This window comes from Stegodyphus dumicola, chromosome 4 (genome assembly GCF_044657685.1).
Source record: "Stegodyphus dumicola isolate Sdum_Otavi_A_Nest chromosome 4, ASM4465768v1".
NCBI classification, from domain to species: Eukaryota; Metazoa; Arthropoda; class Arachnida; order Araneae; family Eresidae; genus Stegodyphus; species Stegodyphus dumicola.
In genome coordinates, this window is record NC_140771.1 from 127,784,167 (window position 1) to 127,802,041 (window position 17,875).

The 17,875-nt window shown below is 32.3% G+C and overlaps 1 protein-coding gene across 6 annotated transcripts in view; it reads right to left on the reverse strand.

The window, feature by feature from the left end:
* Nucleotides 1-17,875, reverse strand: part of LOC118184247 (sodium/potassium/calcium exchanger 5-like) — a 127,733-nt gene that overhangs the window by 36,270 nt on the left and 73,588 nt on the right. For 4 of the 6 annotated variants that reach the window (XM_085815420.1, XM_035353890.2, XM_035353891.2 and 1 more), the window contains 5 exons: nucleotides 12,446-12,536; nucleotides 12,158-12,362; nucleotides 8,888-9,118; nucleotides 8,701-8,802; nucleotides 43-417 (listed from right to left, as the gene is read on the reverse strand). In XM_085815420.1, the coding sequence (XP_085671546.1) occupies nucleotides 98-417; nucleotides 8,701-8,802; nucleotides 8,888-9,118; nucleotides 12,158-12,362; nucleotides 12,446-12,536 (949 nt within the window). In that variant the 3' untranslated portion in view covers nucleotides 43-97. Of the gene's footprint in view, nucleotides 1-42; nucleotides 418-8,700; nucleotides 8,803-8,887; nucleotides 9,119-12,157; nucleotides 12,363-12,445; nucleotides 12,537-17,875 lie in introns of those variants that run through there. The other 2 variants (XM_085815421.1, XM_085815422.1) reach the window with 1 other exon arrangement.

Sequence of the window (17,875 nt, forward strand, 5' to 3'; positions counted from 1 at the left end):
TCATCAGTGTAAATGCAATGCATGATATGAGACTAGAGAAAAAATGTTTCATAAAAATATTTATTTATTTACACTTTCAAACTTTTTCAAGTATTGCCTAATTACAAGTTGGTTTATTTATACGACCAAATACATTTAATTCATACATGCAGGCCAAAACTACAAATATAGCATAGATAAGCAGACATATTAGTCCTACTATTCGGTTTATCTTCCATCCCGACAGGTGAAATGCAGCAACAAAGGCAACGAGAGAAATCAACAAAGTGGCAGTGGTGTAAGTTAATGCCGAGCTATATACCAACAAAAATTTGTTCTCGGAAATTAGTGTCTTAACAAGCCAAGGAGCTCCAAGGCAAAAAGATATATCAAATGTGTTGCTTCCAACTAAATTACTTATTGCCATGTTCCCAAGACCTAGAAAGTTAAAAAAAATTCATCATATATTTTCATTCCATGTGTGTGTTACTATGCAAAGTGAAAAACATTGTGTAAAATGCAGTGGCGTAGCTAGGGTGGGGCAAGGGGAAACATCTGTTCCTGGGCGCAGCGTTCTGGGTGCGCCAAATTGATGTTACGAAATTTTAGAATAAAATGTTTTCCGTTCTTGGCACAGAGAAAGGAGTGCAAAATCTTCAGTTGTCCCCGAAAGCTGAAAACCCTAGCTACGCCTCTGGTAAAATGGTTAAATATTCTGTACAATTATGGCGTTGTATACAGTACATGAATTTTGCAGAATGTCGGTAACTTATAAACCCTTTTAACTGCTATACACAGTTTTTTTTTTTTTTCAATTTACATAGTATATGTCCTTGTTTGCTGAATGTCCTGTCGGCTAAATGTCCGTGTCGGCTAACACCTATCGTTTAAGTGTCTTGTCAGCTAAGTGTTACGGACGCACTAGAAACATACAAGCCTTCTTCGTAGTTCGAGCCTGATATGGTAGCTAGCAAGGCTAATCACTTAAATGATTTTCATAGCTCTCTTAATGGCGTCAAATTTCCTTTTGCCTGGCTTATTTAGACAAAATTTTAAGAAATCAAAATTATTGTTTTCTGTAAATATTAAACATTCACATTTCCCCCATCCGTTGATAAGTCTGTTTGTTACATGGATTTAGTAACTTCTGACAATTCATTTTTGAAGAAAATGGCATGATTTTCAATATCTTACTTTTCCCATATGTATGAATACATGCTATTCAGAACAAAGCTTTGCATTGAGACTTAAAAACTAAATTCTTTTATATTTTATATGAAGGTGTTTTGGAAAAAGAAGTAATTTTGCAGTAATTAGCGTGTTGTTCTTTGCGAATTTTCCTTCTTTAATTCTGCTATACTAGCTAAGTTTCCTAAGCGACATTAACTAGCATTTAACTTTTTTATAGTTAATTTGCTAATGATACCTTAAATTTCAACTTTAATTAACAAAGCCTTGCAATTACCTCGCTTTTAATTTCTGGAATACATCTTTTCATCTTTTATCAAATGACTGATTCTAAGAAACACATATATAATTAAATACTACCAATAATTTTTTCGTTTGTTCATTTCATAAAATAATATAACTATAGATAAATTTGGTATTTAAACTTAACATTTGAAGACCCGAGGAAAAACTAAATATGTACATTTTTTGTGAAATTGAAATAATAATATTATCTAGCGGGCAACAGAAATAGCTTCTACATTATGAATCTCTTAAGGAGAAAAAAGTATTTATATCTGTAACTGTGACCAAGGAAATATTTTGCACACCGGGACCAAAAGGTTGATCTTTCTTATTAAATTAATAGCTGTATGTCACGCATATTACTGATTATGTGTCGACCTGTTTCCACACTTGCTGTTATTTCTTTTTTCTTCACTCTCTCGCTCTCTTTTAATTATCTCTTTTTACGCTTTAATTGAAATATAAGTAGCAATGTTCGCATAAATGGCTAGTATTGATTTGACTTATGGATTTACCTTTTTGGCTTTATCTTGGCATATGGCAAGGATGTCAAACTCGCGGCCCACAACAAATATTTTTGCGGCCCGGCCAACATATCGGCAAATAATAATATATAATAATAAAATAACATATCGACGAAGAAAAAAATGAAATGTTTACTGCTAAGTAATTAACGATAATTTATTCAGTGTTACATTACTCACAGCGAGCCGACACACACACTACTTAAATTGCAAATGCGTGTGAGTAGCTTGCGTTCAGCTACCTTCGGCTTTTGGGGGACACGTGCACTCAGAACTTGTACGTATCCCCCGATAGCCGAATGTGGCCGAACTCATGGTCTCAGTTTTCCAATCATAGTTTTGTACGATATATTGCACATGCATGCACTTTGCTTTATTATTAATTATTACTTAATTCATATTGTTACGGATTTCATAGTTATTTATTTAGTTAGTTTTTTTATTTAGAATTGTAATTAGATTTGCTTCATGTTGCCTTAGCAACGCAGACGATTTTTGAAAAGACAGCTGCGTTGGAAGGTTAAAAATAGAACAGCGCGTGCATTTAATACCTAATAAATAAATATCTCGTAATTGCTGTTGCCATCCACAAAAATCCAGATATTTATAGATGTTTCCAGTATATTCGAGAAATTAATTATAAAGCTTATAAAAGCCGAGAACAAACAACTCATCTCAGTAGTAGCTGTAGTTCTAGCGAACTGTTTGTTTACTTAATGCTGTGATTGATTTGTAGTGATTTCGCTGTGACATAGAATTAGTTTCTCTGTTTTGAATTGATTTTTGCTAAACGTTTGACATTTTGTGATATTGTTAGAATATTTTTGAAGAACTATTTCAGCATTTTGATTTATCTCTTTTGGAAAGAATAAATTTTTGTTAACTTTTTAACGTTAACCGTGTTTATTCCAGCCCTTTGTATTCAGTATGTCTATATCAAAACCAAGTGGTAGTAAAATTAAACGAAAAATCGCTGACGAACATAGAATATTCCAAGTAAAATGGGAATTAGAATATTTTTGCTGTGAAATAAAAGATAAAATAATCTGCTTGATATGTACTATTAATGTACCAAAGTTATATAATATTAAACGTCATTACGAACAACACAAATCGAAATATAACAATTACGAAGTATTAATGAGAGAAGAAAAGTTGAAAGAGCTCAAGTTAGGAGTGAAAAAGCAACAGTCCATGTTTAGTAAAGTATTGCAAGAAAGTGAAGCGGCGGTACATGCAAGCTACGTCTTGTCCGAGTTGATAACTAAACATTCGAAGCCTTTTACTGACGGTGATTTCATCAAGGAATGCCTAATGAAAGCTGGAGAAATTGTTTGTCCTGGAAATGTGAAGGCTTTTCAATCAATTTCATTGTCTCGAAATACAGTTGCGGAAAGAGTTACTGATTTAGCCGCAAATTTAAGTGATCAGATCAAAGCAAAATCATCTAGTTTCGAAAGTTTCTCCATTGCCTGTGACGAGAGCACGGACATTAGTGGCAAAGCTCAATTAGCAGTGTTTTTTCGTTCTTGTGACAAGAATTTTAACATTTTTTAGGAATTACTGGAACTAATACCGATGCCTGGTACTACCACAGGAGAAGATATATTTACTTGTGTTTTTGAACTTCTGCAGAAATACAATCTACCTTTGGCAAAATTAAATTCTGTAGCTACAGATTGCGCTCCATCAATCACCGGGAAAAACAAGGGCTTCGTAGCATTACTGAGAAAAAAACTTCATGAAATTCACGGTTCAAACATTCATCATATGCATTGTATTATACATCAAGAAGTTCTATGCACGAAAGTAATAAATATGGAGAATGTTTTGTCATATATAAAAAAAGTTATAAATTTTATAAGATCTCGAGATTTAAATCAGCGTCAATTCACTGCTTTCTTAAGTGAGTTAGATAGTGAATATTCGGGTTTGTCCTACTATACCGAGGTACGTTGGTTATCTTGCTCCAAGATTCTCAAACAATTCTGGGATTTGAAAGAAGAAATATGTCAGTTTTTAAAAACGAAAAATCAAGACGTAAGTTTGTTTTACGATCCAATATGGATACAAGATTTATCTTTCTTGGTTGATATAACCAAACACTTAACCGATTTAAATTTATCGTTACAAGGAATAGATCATATCATTACGAACATGTTTGACATAATTAAAGCATTCAAATGTCAACTAGTTCTTTGGGAAAAACAACTTAAAAATGAAGATTTGACGCACTTACGTGCAGCATGAACAAATCAAGTTTAGATTATACTTGTTCGTATCAAAAATACGGAGAAAAAATTGCAAATTTAACAACTGAATTTGAAACGAGGTTTAATGATTTTAGTTCCCTCGAAGACAAACTTTTTTTGTTTTCTTCGATTTTCTCAGTAAGTATTGACTCAGTACCCAGCCATATGCAAATGGAGGTGATCGAGATTCAATGCAACTTAAATTTAAAAGCAAAATTCATTGAAGTGGGCGTGCCTGAATTTTACAAATATTTACCAGCCAGGTTTGAAAATACTCGAAAATTCGCATATGAAATTATTTCCATGCTTGGTAGCACTTATTGGTGTTATTTTCAGTCATGAAAGGTAATAAGTCTCCTATTAGAAACCGTATTAATGATGCTCACCTTGGGTCAGCGTTGAAAGTTTTCACTGCAAACAAAATTTCTCCCGAAATAGATGATGTCAAGTTATCAGGACGTAAACATTAAATTTTTCTTGTTCTTTTCTATATAAATAGATATGTTTATTATTGTATTATTCGAAATAAATCTACGTTTGTATGAATATTTATTTATTTATTTTGCGGCCCACCTAAAGTTAAACCTTGTTTGTTTGGCCCAAGTGTACCTATGAGTTTGACATCTCTTTCATATGGTGTCATTTGAACCTCTTCTGTTTCATATTGATTTCCATAGGATGCAGCCATTGTATATTGAAATCATTGCTTGTTAGCACTTAGTCTCTTTTCTCGTGACTCGTTTATTCCACTAAATTCCTTAAATAATGCCTGGGAGTAAATATCTGTCGTAAATTAATGTATTTAATAATTTTTATGCTAATTTTCTGTCAGAAATTTATTTTAATAGATATCCTTTTATTTAAGCTATTTATCATTCTTCTACAGCATTCAAAGTAGTTAAAATTTTGCATTTCGTCAGCCTTTATTTTTTCTAATTTAAAATTTTTATTTAGGTTTTTCTTTATTCTTTTTTACTTTCTTTTTTCATTTATTACTCTTTCATTACAATTAACAAATTAGCTTGAATTTAAAACTTCTTATTTATATAACTAACTACATTTTGGCTTTATTAATATAATTTAATTTAATTTGGCTCCTTACAGACCCCTTTTTTGGTTTTGCTGGCGCTTTTAACTAGCTGATATACACTTAGAAAATTTTAGCCCAGCACTTCTGATCATAGGTTTTTATCTTTTTTCTGATAAAAAAACAAATGTTCAGCTGTGCTCAACTTCTGGAACGAGCAATCCATATTCTTAAATCTTTTTCATTTAAAATTATGGCCTTTCTTTAGCCTTTTCGTTAAACTATATTCAATAGCTCAGTCACCAATTTACAACAATACAATTAGGAGTCTTTGTTTCTAGTTGATTATAGACACGCAAACTTCTTTAATTTTTGGCACACTGTACACTTGCACATTAGCATACTTTGATTGCTAGGTTATTTCACACTTCTCTTCCATCGTCTCCATCTAATTTATGCCCATAATTACTTTTATGCATAGGCTGAGTCTTTATTAGCTCAAAGTGTCGTTAACCTAGAAGGGCTATTAGACTTGAAACGCCATTTTGCTTCGAATCACTGAAAGTGTTGAATCACTTTTCAGATTGTTTCCACCAAATATTACCGACCTATATTATATTTAAAGAAATTAAATAATGAAGAACTGCATGAATGTATGTATATTTCTCGCATTGCGAAAAAAAAAAAAAAAAAAAAAAAAGGTACCTAGAGCCATCAAATTCTCAATAACGTAATCCTGCACTTGAATATGGACATTGGAAATCCGAATTTTGAATTTCGAATTTGTTTTACTATTTATTTCGTATTTTGTAAAACCTTTAACGAATTTTTGATTAAAAACTCAACGATTTCAAAGCGAGCAGTGGCAACCCTGTACGGAATAAAGCATTTTTATTCTAGTGAAGGAGAATGTGTATCGGAAATTCGAAAGATATGCTGTATTTAAATGTTTTTAGTAAAATGATCTCGAAACGTGTGTCTATGTGCCAATGAAAGAACGCCCCTTTGGGCTTAATCTGAAAGCTTTGAGATTTTATTATTAAAAAAAAAAAAAAGAGTCAAATCACTTTTTTTTTCTTTCACTTTATAAATAAAAATTCGTATCATTTCTTACGAATTTCTTTTTAATCTCACATCAAATTGCTCTTTTTATTTGCGTTCCTTTTGCACGTAAGCTTGATTTTTCGCTCTACGGGTAGAAAGACTTAGCGGGTGCAAAACAGGACATCTGAAATATTGTTTTCTAAATAAATACTGAAAATTTATTTACTTATTTTATAACAATATTTCTTTATCACTGAAGTTAGACAACCTAAAAATTCATTTTTCTCAAAATTACTGTCAGTGGACATAAAAAGTCCCCCCCCCCAAGGTTTTTATTTTTAAATTTGGATAGCAATGGAATGCAAAGATGGATAACGAAGGAATGTAAACTATAAACTGTAGAGATATGTAAATAACTGGCGCAATGCACATGCGTGACATTATATATGTTAAAATTTTTTAAATTGATCATAATAGCTCTATAATATTTATTTACCAGTGATACTCGTGGAATATAATCAAAATCTGACCGCACATAAAAAAATTTCTGTAGTTTAATAAATCAAGCCTTTTCGTTATTAGTTCGATTCAAATACATATTCAGTCATTACTTAAATTTTTTATTGTTGAAGTTTAGTAATTAAAATGGAAATTTATTTCATTCAAGTTTTATTAATTTTATCTTTTTTGGAGGAGGGCTATGAGCAATACATGTTGAGAACCACTGGAATAAACTTGCAAGAGGTTTTGCAACATAGGATACTCATGCTCACATGCTTTATCTGGCAAAAAAAAAAAAAAAAAAAAAAAAAAAAAAAAAAAAAAAAAATATCGACTAAACGCCAGAATTCTGGCGCATCTGTCAAGTATTTAGTGGGCCTTCACGAGAGCATAGATCTTCAGAAACATCGGCTCTGCAAACATGCAGGAGTATTTTGTAAACAGTGAACATCATTCTTCCTGTAAAGAAGTCCATAACTTTATTAAATTCAGATGTATAGAATTTCTGTGTGCACGATGCGTTGCATGACATCCCAGAAATGGCCGATAACTTTAAGGTGCAATGGCTTGGGTGATCATTGCAAGACATCATAATTTTGATATCTAGATATGTCTGTATGAACAATGTTCTGTTAGAACAGATTAAACCCATGTTCATGAATGTTGAGCATGAATGGGTGTAACTCATCAGAAAGAGGTTCACCCGCCAGAAACGTTTATATTTGTTATATGGACTCCCTGAATGCCAGTAAGAAATTCTATACCATTATAGAGCCACCACAAACTGTATCTTGCTAACTTGTAGGACACGTGAAATCATAAGATTAAAAAAAAAAAAAAAATTTAAATCCTTCCATATCCAAACTCTTTTTCAGTCATCAAATGTCCAGTGTCCAAATTCCTAACCCCAGATGAGCGGCATGTATCATGCATTTATCAAAAGTGCTCTTATAAGGTGTTAACTCCTAAAGCCCATATAATGGAGTTCCACAGCTCTCATGCTGATGTCTACTAAATTGCGATATTATTCGAGCCAGTGTTGTATCCCTATTACTCAAAATGATATCTGCGAACTAATGCTGGTTATGTTCATCCAAAGCCCTTTTGTGGCCAAATATGCGCGATATTTTCAAAGTTTTGCTAGAATTCTTACAGTTACAGTAAATTCTTTAAAAAACCATATATGAAAATCCCCATTTCGTTTCTTGTAAAATACAGTTCCATACGTTACAACTATTAGACTATACTTAAAAAGCGCATATTTAAAAAAAAAAAAAAAAAAAAAAAAAAAAAAAAATGCCGCTCTGAGGATGCAAACAGCTTTAGAAGCTTCCAAAGATGCCTATCACTTAATAATATGTACTGATGGATTCATCGAAGGAGTTATATCGTTATTTTTTCGTTGGTTTAAAAATTATTTTTAAATTATTTTTTCGTTAATTTAAAAATGAGTATTTTTGACACGTGAACTATTGCAATTAAAAAAAAATATATATCCAAATTATTAATCCTTATAACAATTTCAAATCACTGTGCCACAAAATTATGATTAATCAACTTAAATGTGTCATCAGTCTTTAGATAGGGAAAAATTAACTTAATGCTCTAATCCCTTCAGGATAAAGAAAATACGGTTAATCGCAAACAACCTCGATGTATTCGAGGCAGTAAGAGTTATTATTTTAAGCAACAAATAATATATATGCACTCTAAGTATGTCAATCATTTGCCCCTTGTAAAGTGGCCTTGGTTAGTTTTTATATAAAACAATTTAATTTCGAATGCATATTTTTTGTAATCCCATCTATAATACTAGGTTAAGAATAATCTATAATACTTGGTTAGTTTACAAGTAAAGCAATTTAATTCTGCATGGATGCTTCTTATAAAAGTAACTTACCTCCACGAGCAACGATGATGCTTGAGATTACTTCAGGAACACTTGTACCAGCAGCCAGTATTGTGAGACCGGAAACTGAATCAGGAACGGAAAACGTGTAACCTGAATTTGATTAGATATGTTATGTGTTAGAATTTTAGTCAAAAGTATGTTGAGCATGTTGCAAATGAAATAGAAACTTTCTCACCAATTATTGTTACCATCCAAACCGCTAAGTATGAGAGAACGCTTATCCACAGTACTGACATTAGAAAAGTGATGGGGTAAAGTTTATTGAAACTGCAGTTAGGAATAGTCAAAAAGAACAAGAGATTTGCTGGATACATTAGAAACCACCAAGCTAAACTCCAGAATCCACCATTTGGAGAAGAGCATAATGTTCCATCTGTAACATCTTCTTCGCCAAGAATAACTTTTTCTGTAATAAAGATTTGGTTTGGTTTAGTTGATTATGGCAAATTACACGAGAGCTATCTGCCTAAGGGAAGGGATGCTTTTGTGGAGGACTTTCTAAGGGAAACGGGTTTAAACCACGAAAGCGTTCATGCAGCCAGCCCATTCGCTGGGATTCGAACTGCAGAACGAACTATCACTGTTCACCGACTTTACCGCTCGGCCGCTGGTGGCCTTTTTCCTGTAAGAAAAATACCAGCGGCTTTAATTAAAGGAATTTTGAACGAATTACACTCGACTTGGGAACCTCCAGTGTACGTTTTTACAAACTATCGCTTTGAAAGATTTGTGTTTTTGTAATGCTGTTCTCACTTATGAATATTTTATTTTACACCCCCCGCAGATCAAGCGAGTTCGTTACATCGAGAATTTATTATGCTAACATTTTGCACAAATATTTCTCATCAGTAGTAGCGTTGAATTCAACTTGTTTTTAAATCCCAGGGAACGATAGCTCATGGGAAATTTTGTGGTTTTATCCACGTGTAACGTCGACTAGAGACAATTTCTCTTCAAAAGCACTTCACGAACGAATCCCTTCCCTTAAGCAAATAGTCCTCGAGTGCTTTGCGATAATTTCATAATACAATCCAATTCACAATTATTTCTCACATTGCGCTACGCATTACGAATTTTAGACTATTCATTGGAATTTTAGACTATTAAGAGTACGCTAAAAATTCATTTGTCCAAGTTAATTAAGAAAGAGTTATTTTGGGTAACACTTTACTTACCCAATAAATCATTGCAACTATTTTCCGCTATTAAAAGTAAAAATAAATGCTTAGAAAATAAAATTATATGTGTTTCAAGATTTTTAAATACTTGCATTTGATTCAAAATAGTCAGCCATCTAGTTTAGATTTTTTTGTTGCAATACATATAGCAGTTATTTGTGGAATAGCAGCTATTTATGGAAAGTCAGAATTTCATGAGCATATCAGTCTTCGTCAATTCATCTCTTTTTTACGAGATGTAAGAGAACTATTAGTAATAAACCAGTTCCTTTCGTTTTTGAATTCACGATACTATTACAAAATATTTCGCATTTCGTGTAAGAAACTTCAACATAAGTTACCAATTTTGATGTCTCTTCTAGAGTATTATCATTGTTACTATCAGTGTGCTATCAATGTTACTTACATGCTATAGGTTCGTTGAGATACTCTGAAATAATTAAAAAGAATTTAATTTAATTAAATAAATAGCTGTTCTTCTAATTAAGAAATAGATTAACGGGAAAAAAAAAAGATAGAGGTAAGGCGAAACTCTCCTTAACACGCGAATACTAGCGTAGATTATTAAAAGTGCTAAAAGAGCAATGTTTAAAGCATTAATTACTTAGTAGAAAACTTAAGAGTGTAAAATAGACGAAAAGTCTCAATCCAACTAGTATTATACTGCTCGACTGACGGCGGCTAACAGTTTGCTATTGCTCATGGGAGAAGAGATTTAGACTTTTGGAAAGTTAAAAAAAGATTTCTTCTAGAACTTCGAAAATGCTACTTGAGCTATTCTTATAATTCAATAGTTAATCGATTCAGAATTAAAATAGATATACAGCATAATGCACGAAATATACACATACAAACCCAAGGGATAATTACAAATTCAAAATTAAATAATATACGCAATAAATAAACAAAATTATTATAAATATTCATTTGATTATGTTTTTAGACTTGAGATATGTTTCTGAAGAATACTCGTAAAAATACCTGTAAAAAAATATTGCATCCATGGAAGTACAGAAAACTAGCTCCAGATCTAAAAATTCGGCAAATATAATGAAAAATAAAAATCTATAAATATTATTTTTAAGCTTTTAATTTTTCAACAAAATACACATGTAATAACTTGTAATGAAAGTATATTAAAGTAAATTTGCATTTGCAATGAAAAATATTGTTAATGAACCCCCGAAAAAAAGCTTGTTTTATACATAACAGGTTTTAGTCATTTTCACTTTTTGACAATAAGGAGCGCATACGTTTGCGTGAACCTGGAATATCACTGCTATCACCATAAATGTTGGGGACATCGTCTTCTTCCTCTATTAATGAGATTCTTTCTGTGAGCTCTTGAAGGAATTCAGTTAGTAATCTTTGTGTTCGTGTTTTCGTTAGGCTGTAATATAATTCTCTGTAAGATGCTGTTAACACTGTTCACGTTGAAATTTCTCATTAGGGTATTCTTTGACAAAATGAATACCCAAATTTAAAGACAGTTCCAGACCTTTTACTAAATCTGCATTTGAAACTGGATCATTTCTTCACCATCGCTACGTTCTGCGGAATTAGAACTATCAAGGCCAACCGCTAATATTCCCTTCTCTGCTTAGGGCTTTGTCGACTAATAATTCACTACTATCTTCAAATGATAGATAATAGAAATCTTATCCATCGATTGTGTGTGCTATTGAATGATGTTGGAAAATTCGGTCCACTCGTGTTAGATAAACATGGCACGCGTAAAAAGAGAATGAAATATTTATTTTGATATCGTGTAAGAGGGGAATTAGGTGTATAAAAAAACATGTAACAATTCAAAAATACAAAACAAAATTATGAACGAATAAATATAAGTATTTGCAAAAATTTATAACACTATTTAAAGTTCTAATTGCCAAAAGTCTTAATAGGAAGACAGAAATTCATTTGAGAGTTCTGCAATTTTTTTAAGTAATCTATTGAAATGTTTGATGCACTTATAATTATACTTCATTAGTTATGAATATAATATACTGGGATCACTTGCTTTCATCGCAAAATATATATTTATCTCTAGAAATGAAACGCTGAGAAAAAATTGGAAGTAACTGGTTTGCGAACTCACTTATTCAGTGTTTTATTTCATTACATATTCGCTCGAGTGGAATTTTATTGTAGTTAATGGAACTAACGCTAGCATTTTATGGAACGTTTTTATTTATTTATTAATATCACACATAAATTTTTAATCTGTCATGCATCTTTTGTTAATTTGTACAAAGAGCATATCTTACCAATTTTTATTGCAATTAATTGTTTCTGGAGAAAATCCTTTTTGCTGCTTTCTGTGAATTCGACACTGAAACTATCCCTTTCTTGTCTAATTTGTGATGACGTCTGAACAATTTCTGGAGCAGATGGGCTTTGTCTGAGTAGTGGCGTTCTTTCCTCCTCTTCACAATAGCAACAAAAACATCGTTTCTGAGAAATGTATTTTACCTAATAAAGAAAAACTTAATGAACGGAATTTTGATTTTGTTCTTTGTTCAGAATTTTGAAACACTGAAAAGAAATTATCATACCAACTGCCTTGAGCAATTTTCGACTTTTCTGTTGTAACTCAACACAGCTATGTAAATAAAGAAAACAGCCAGCAAAACAAGGGATTCCCACCTGGAAAAGAAATAATAATAATTTTATGTAAAAAAGACTTATTTAGAATTCTGGTCTTAAAAGCATTATGATGACACAGAAATAACGCATTAATATCGCTTAGCTTTATTTAGTTTTTCCATTGATTAGTATTTCTTACTTAATTAATGGCATTTAAAATAGGATATTTCCTCATATTTATTTACAAGTGTGCACGTAAAAAAAATATGTACGTATAAGTGCATAACAATAAAAAACACTCCAAGTATGTATGTACAAATGTATTATTTAAATTATTTTACTCTGAGGTGCGGATTATAACATATATCTTTCCTTTATTTTCAAAATCAGCTGAACTACCAGCTTATGTTTGTAAAAAAAGATTAGATTTATGCACGGAATATATTTAACCAAAAATAAAATGAATGTTATTGTTATTTCAACAGCTCGCAGCAGCGACTGTTGTAGTTAGTTCGGTGGACTGTATAATGATATAGTTATTTTATCATAATTTTCTTCATATTAAATGTAATATATTCATATAATGTCATACAATTTTTTCATATTAACACTTCCAGTACAAATACCGGGATTTCATGGTTTTCTGAAATTTTGCGTGAACGAAAACGAAGTATGGCGTTGGCAAGAAATGGTTCATGGAACGAAAAATAGCAATAGATATTGGTCTTTTAATAATAGGAACGAGCAAGCCAATACCGACGACAGAACGAATAACCGTATAGTTTCGTTGATATGAGGTTGCACCACTACAGACTAAATTTACTATTCTTCCATCTTCCATTCTTCTCTTCCAATTTTTTCTTTCAAAAGTCTCATTTCAGATAAAGCATGCATTTTTCTCTTTTCTGTATTGATTAGGCATTGCATGGAAAAGAAAGAGAAGACTTTCGAAAGTGTAATGCAATGAATACTTAAAGACGTGTTACAAGAATATTTGCAACACTACAAAAGCAGTTCTATATTTAAAACAAGTTGCGCACTATATAATCAGCAAATGCGAAGGCGTGCAACCGAAAGCAATTGGCTAATCTCTCAGTAGATGTTGCAGTCATCGCAGAGGTTCTTCATGCCATTGCATAGAATACAAGGTGAGGTGTTGTAAATGATCTTAATCTATCCTTGGTTATCACTGAATTACGATTATTATTGAATATGTTTCTCTACCGCTTTTACATATGTTACAGAGTGAGAAATCTGCAGCGTGGCAGATTTTTTTTGTCAGAAATTTCGAAATTCATGCAGTAAACGTTATAGATTATATTAAATTACCGATGAGACATTTACACTTAATTGAACAAAAAGTGCGAATACTTATATTTATTAGACCGACATCATTCCTCAAGATTTGTTACCGACGCTGGTGCAAGATGCGGAGAGAGTGATTGTGTATGTGTTGTGACAGTCTTACCTTAGTTGTTGCCCACATGAAATTTGTTCTTGATATTATTAAGGTTCATATACCAACAGCCTGTAACATTTGTGTCTTAGTATAAGACACAAGTACCTTCCTTTATCTTTAGAGTTATTTCTATTTCATTTTCTGCTCATATTCTGCTATTTTCACTTTACCGTCTTTTCACTGTTTAGAAACTGATACCTCCGTTATTTTCTTTTCTTATGCGTCATTCTAGCAACTCGTTTTTTTCTCCATCTCGCAGAATCTCAGGTTCTCGTGAAATTCATGTTTTTGCGACTTCTATATTTGTTATTGGAAATTTTCTTGATATAGTTACGTTAATTGTAATGTGACGCCTTCTCTAGCCCTGTGTTCATATATCACTATTGTACGTCAACCTGTACTCTTCCATCGAAAGTTAAGGAAATACATCTATATCCACAATTTTCGCTAACGCTAAACGCATGCACACTATAAAATGAAAACTCTTAATAATGTTGCATCAGTTATTTCTTTATTTCAAACCCTAAATTAAAATAAATTTAACAGAAATCTTAAGCATGCAAGACGATTAGTTGTATTTTGCATATACATATATATCGTGCATAGCACTCCCAATGAGGCATTCTGTCTACCATGAGGGTTGGAATGACTCACCAGGGAAGAGATTTATTAAACACGAGCCATTTCATCGATTGAGAAAAATTTAGAGAAAAGTTGTAAGTAGGAGAAAGAGGGAAACATTTACAAACGAATTGAGTACAAATGTAAAACGATTTGAGTTACTTGCGTTTATTATATCAAATGCTATATTAGGAAAACATTTTTGCAGACTTTTAATGTGATTGTCACAATAGTGAAATTCGTGTAATTACAGAGTAACGAGCCATATTACAGATGTCATGAGGATTATGGAAAGAAATTAACACAAAAATACAAAATAATGAAAAAAAAAATTTCTACAAACAAGATTTAACAAAAATCAAGGACTTAAGTGTAAAACGTGAACAGTTGAAAAATGTAATACAGTCAAAAGTCGTTAATCCGGACTCGTCGGGACTTCTGCGATTCCGGATTATCGATTTTTCCGGATTATAGATCATCAGTTTAAATCTGGTAAGACGGCATGCAGAAATTATAAAATTAAAAATATGAAACCGTAATTTATGAAATAAAGAACAATTATGATCTAAAGGACATCAAAATTTACAAAAAAAAAAAGCTTAATATTTATTTGTTTACTTTATTAAACATTTCTTTCAATAAGTTGTTTAAGTTGCTTCGTTTTTTATGTGATAATACATTCTCTTTAATTCTATAAACAGACATAATTTCTTGTTCAGTTACAAAGTTCCGCTGTTCAAGTCCTATAATTGCTGTGTCGAGAATACTGACTAATTTGTCAATCGAAATTTTTTCGTTTTCAATAACCCCTGTCACTTTCTTCGCTATCGGAAGCGAATTATAATGACGAGGAATTTGATTTAAATCATATTAAAGACGGAGTACATCGAGATGAAATACTACATTTAGTAAGGAATTATAAACCAAATAAAATAAAAACATCTGCTCTGAAGATAAGGATAGAGTTGACAGATCAACTTCCAATTCATTGCGCGCCGCGGCGTTAAAGATAAACAAAGTTTAGATAAACAAACGTTAAAGTTTAGATAAACAAAGGATATGCCTTTATCCATTTTTTGCAGCAATTCCACTTTTTGTTTAATAGACTTCGAAACATACTTTTGTTTTGTAGATCCTTTACATATTAGTAAATATATATCAGAAATTCTATTTGACATAATCGAAAGTTCAAGCTTACTTTTATAAAATTGCTCTAACAGTCTGCAAGAAATAATAAGCCGAATCCAATTCGAAGATTAAGGAACAACGCAATCTGCAACATTAACTGAATTAGATAATTTTAGCTTAGCTTATACCGTCCGTTATACATTAAACGCGCATTCGTATACGTATTTTGCGCACGCGCACACGCCTATTCGCAGCCGTAAAGGTCTTACGCGCATGCGTCAACGCGACGCATGCGCAGAAAGTTTGTAGCTTTGAGGTCCGGATTATAGATCATTCCGGATTATGGGTGTCCGAATTAACGACTTTTGACTGTATTGTGGTTTATCCCGAAAAAGATACTTTTAATTACGAAATTATGGGAAGCATTATCAGAACTAGTATGTTTTTTTATCTGCTTCAGAAACATTACGTGTCCTGAATAGGAACAGGAAGCTTACTCAAGCTATGTTCAAGTATGTGTGGAATGGACGACACAAGCAGGAAGGGTTGACTTTATCCTTTATTCTCTATACCAGAGGTCGGCAAACTTATTAGCCAAAGAGCCAAATATGAACATTACAACAATTAAAAAACAAATTGGGAGCCAAATCTGCTTGTTTAGTAAACTTTTATTACACTAAATAAAACTAAATTTAATATTTAATAAATATTTGTTAATGCGAACAATGTGCTTGAATCTCCTTGGAAAGTTTGTGTAAGTCAGGTTTGTATGTTGTTGTTTTTAATTTTAGGCATGATTCAAAGTTCTCATCAATAAGACGACTTCTCAGTTTACTCTTGATAACGTTCATGCTTGAAAAAGATTGTTCGCTATATATGTAGAACCGAAAAGGGAAAGAGCATCAAACGCGAGCTTTTTCAGCTGATCGTAAGAGTCAGGAATACTATTTCAAGCGTTGAAAATGATCATGTCTTCATTTTCAAAGCAGACCACTTGTGTTGTGAACTAAGATCACATTTTTTTCTTCTCCAATATTTCCAATTCAACACAAATACGTTCGAATTTAGAGCGCCATATCTCCTTGCTTTTTAAATCCAGCAATTGTATTTCAAAGCTACCAATGTCAATTTCAAAAGGAGAAAATTTCAACTTGGTTATTGTAGTAGAATTAAGAGGATTTTTGACAAATGCTAAAGTTGCTCTGCTGTTTTTAAATTCCTGAAACCTGCTGAGAAATGCTTCCCTCATATTTAAAATTATTGTTATAAAATGGTGTTTATCAACAGAGAAATTATTTTCTTGGCGATGCTTCAGCAGGCTCGGAAAGTGAAACAACGTTTCTCTTTCAAAATCCTGTGCAAAAATGGGTAATTTGTTTTCGAATGTTATTACTTCTTCTAACATCGTAAAAACTAAGTTTTCTTTCCCTTGCAGTTTACGATTAAGCTGATTTAGATGAACATTAACGTCTACCATGAAATAAAAGTTTTGGATCCACTGATCGTCTGTTAGTTCTGGATAGTGAACACCCTTCTCAAGGAGAAATGCGCCTTGGAAAGGATTTCCGGAAAAAGGGGCGCGAAACGTTAAAACGTTCCCTCTTGATAACCAACGTACCTTGTTATGAAGCAGAAGATCAGCGTACTAACTCTCCATTTCAAAATAAATTCTTTGAGTTGGCGATGATTAAGAACTTTAGCTAAAATGGAGTTGATAATGGTAATCACTAATTCCATAACTTTACAAATTTCTTCCGGAAATGTTTGCGCACAAAGCGCTTCTTGGTGAATGATACAATGGTAAACAAGTATCTCGTGATTAATTTTTTCTTTCAAAATAGCAACAACCTCTTTTCTTACGCCGGTCATACTTTTGGCCCCATCTGTTGAAATCGATACAATTTTATCGAGGGGAATATGATGTTTATCCATACACTCAATTACAGCATTGGCGATATCTTCTCCACGCGTCTGACCTTTGAGTGACAATAATCCTAAAAGTTCTTCTTTAGGGCCTGAATGAGACATAAATCTTACAAAAAGTGAAACTCGCGCTGTATCATTTATGTCACAAGACTCGTCAACTGCTATTGATAAAGCCGAAACCAATTTCAGATCTTCGATATGCGGGGTGGTTATATTCGAACACGTTTTAATTGTTCTATCTTTAATTGTTTTGGCAGACAGTGGT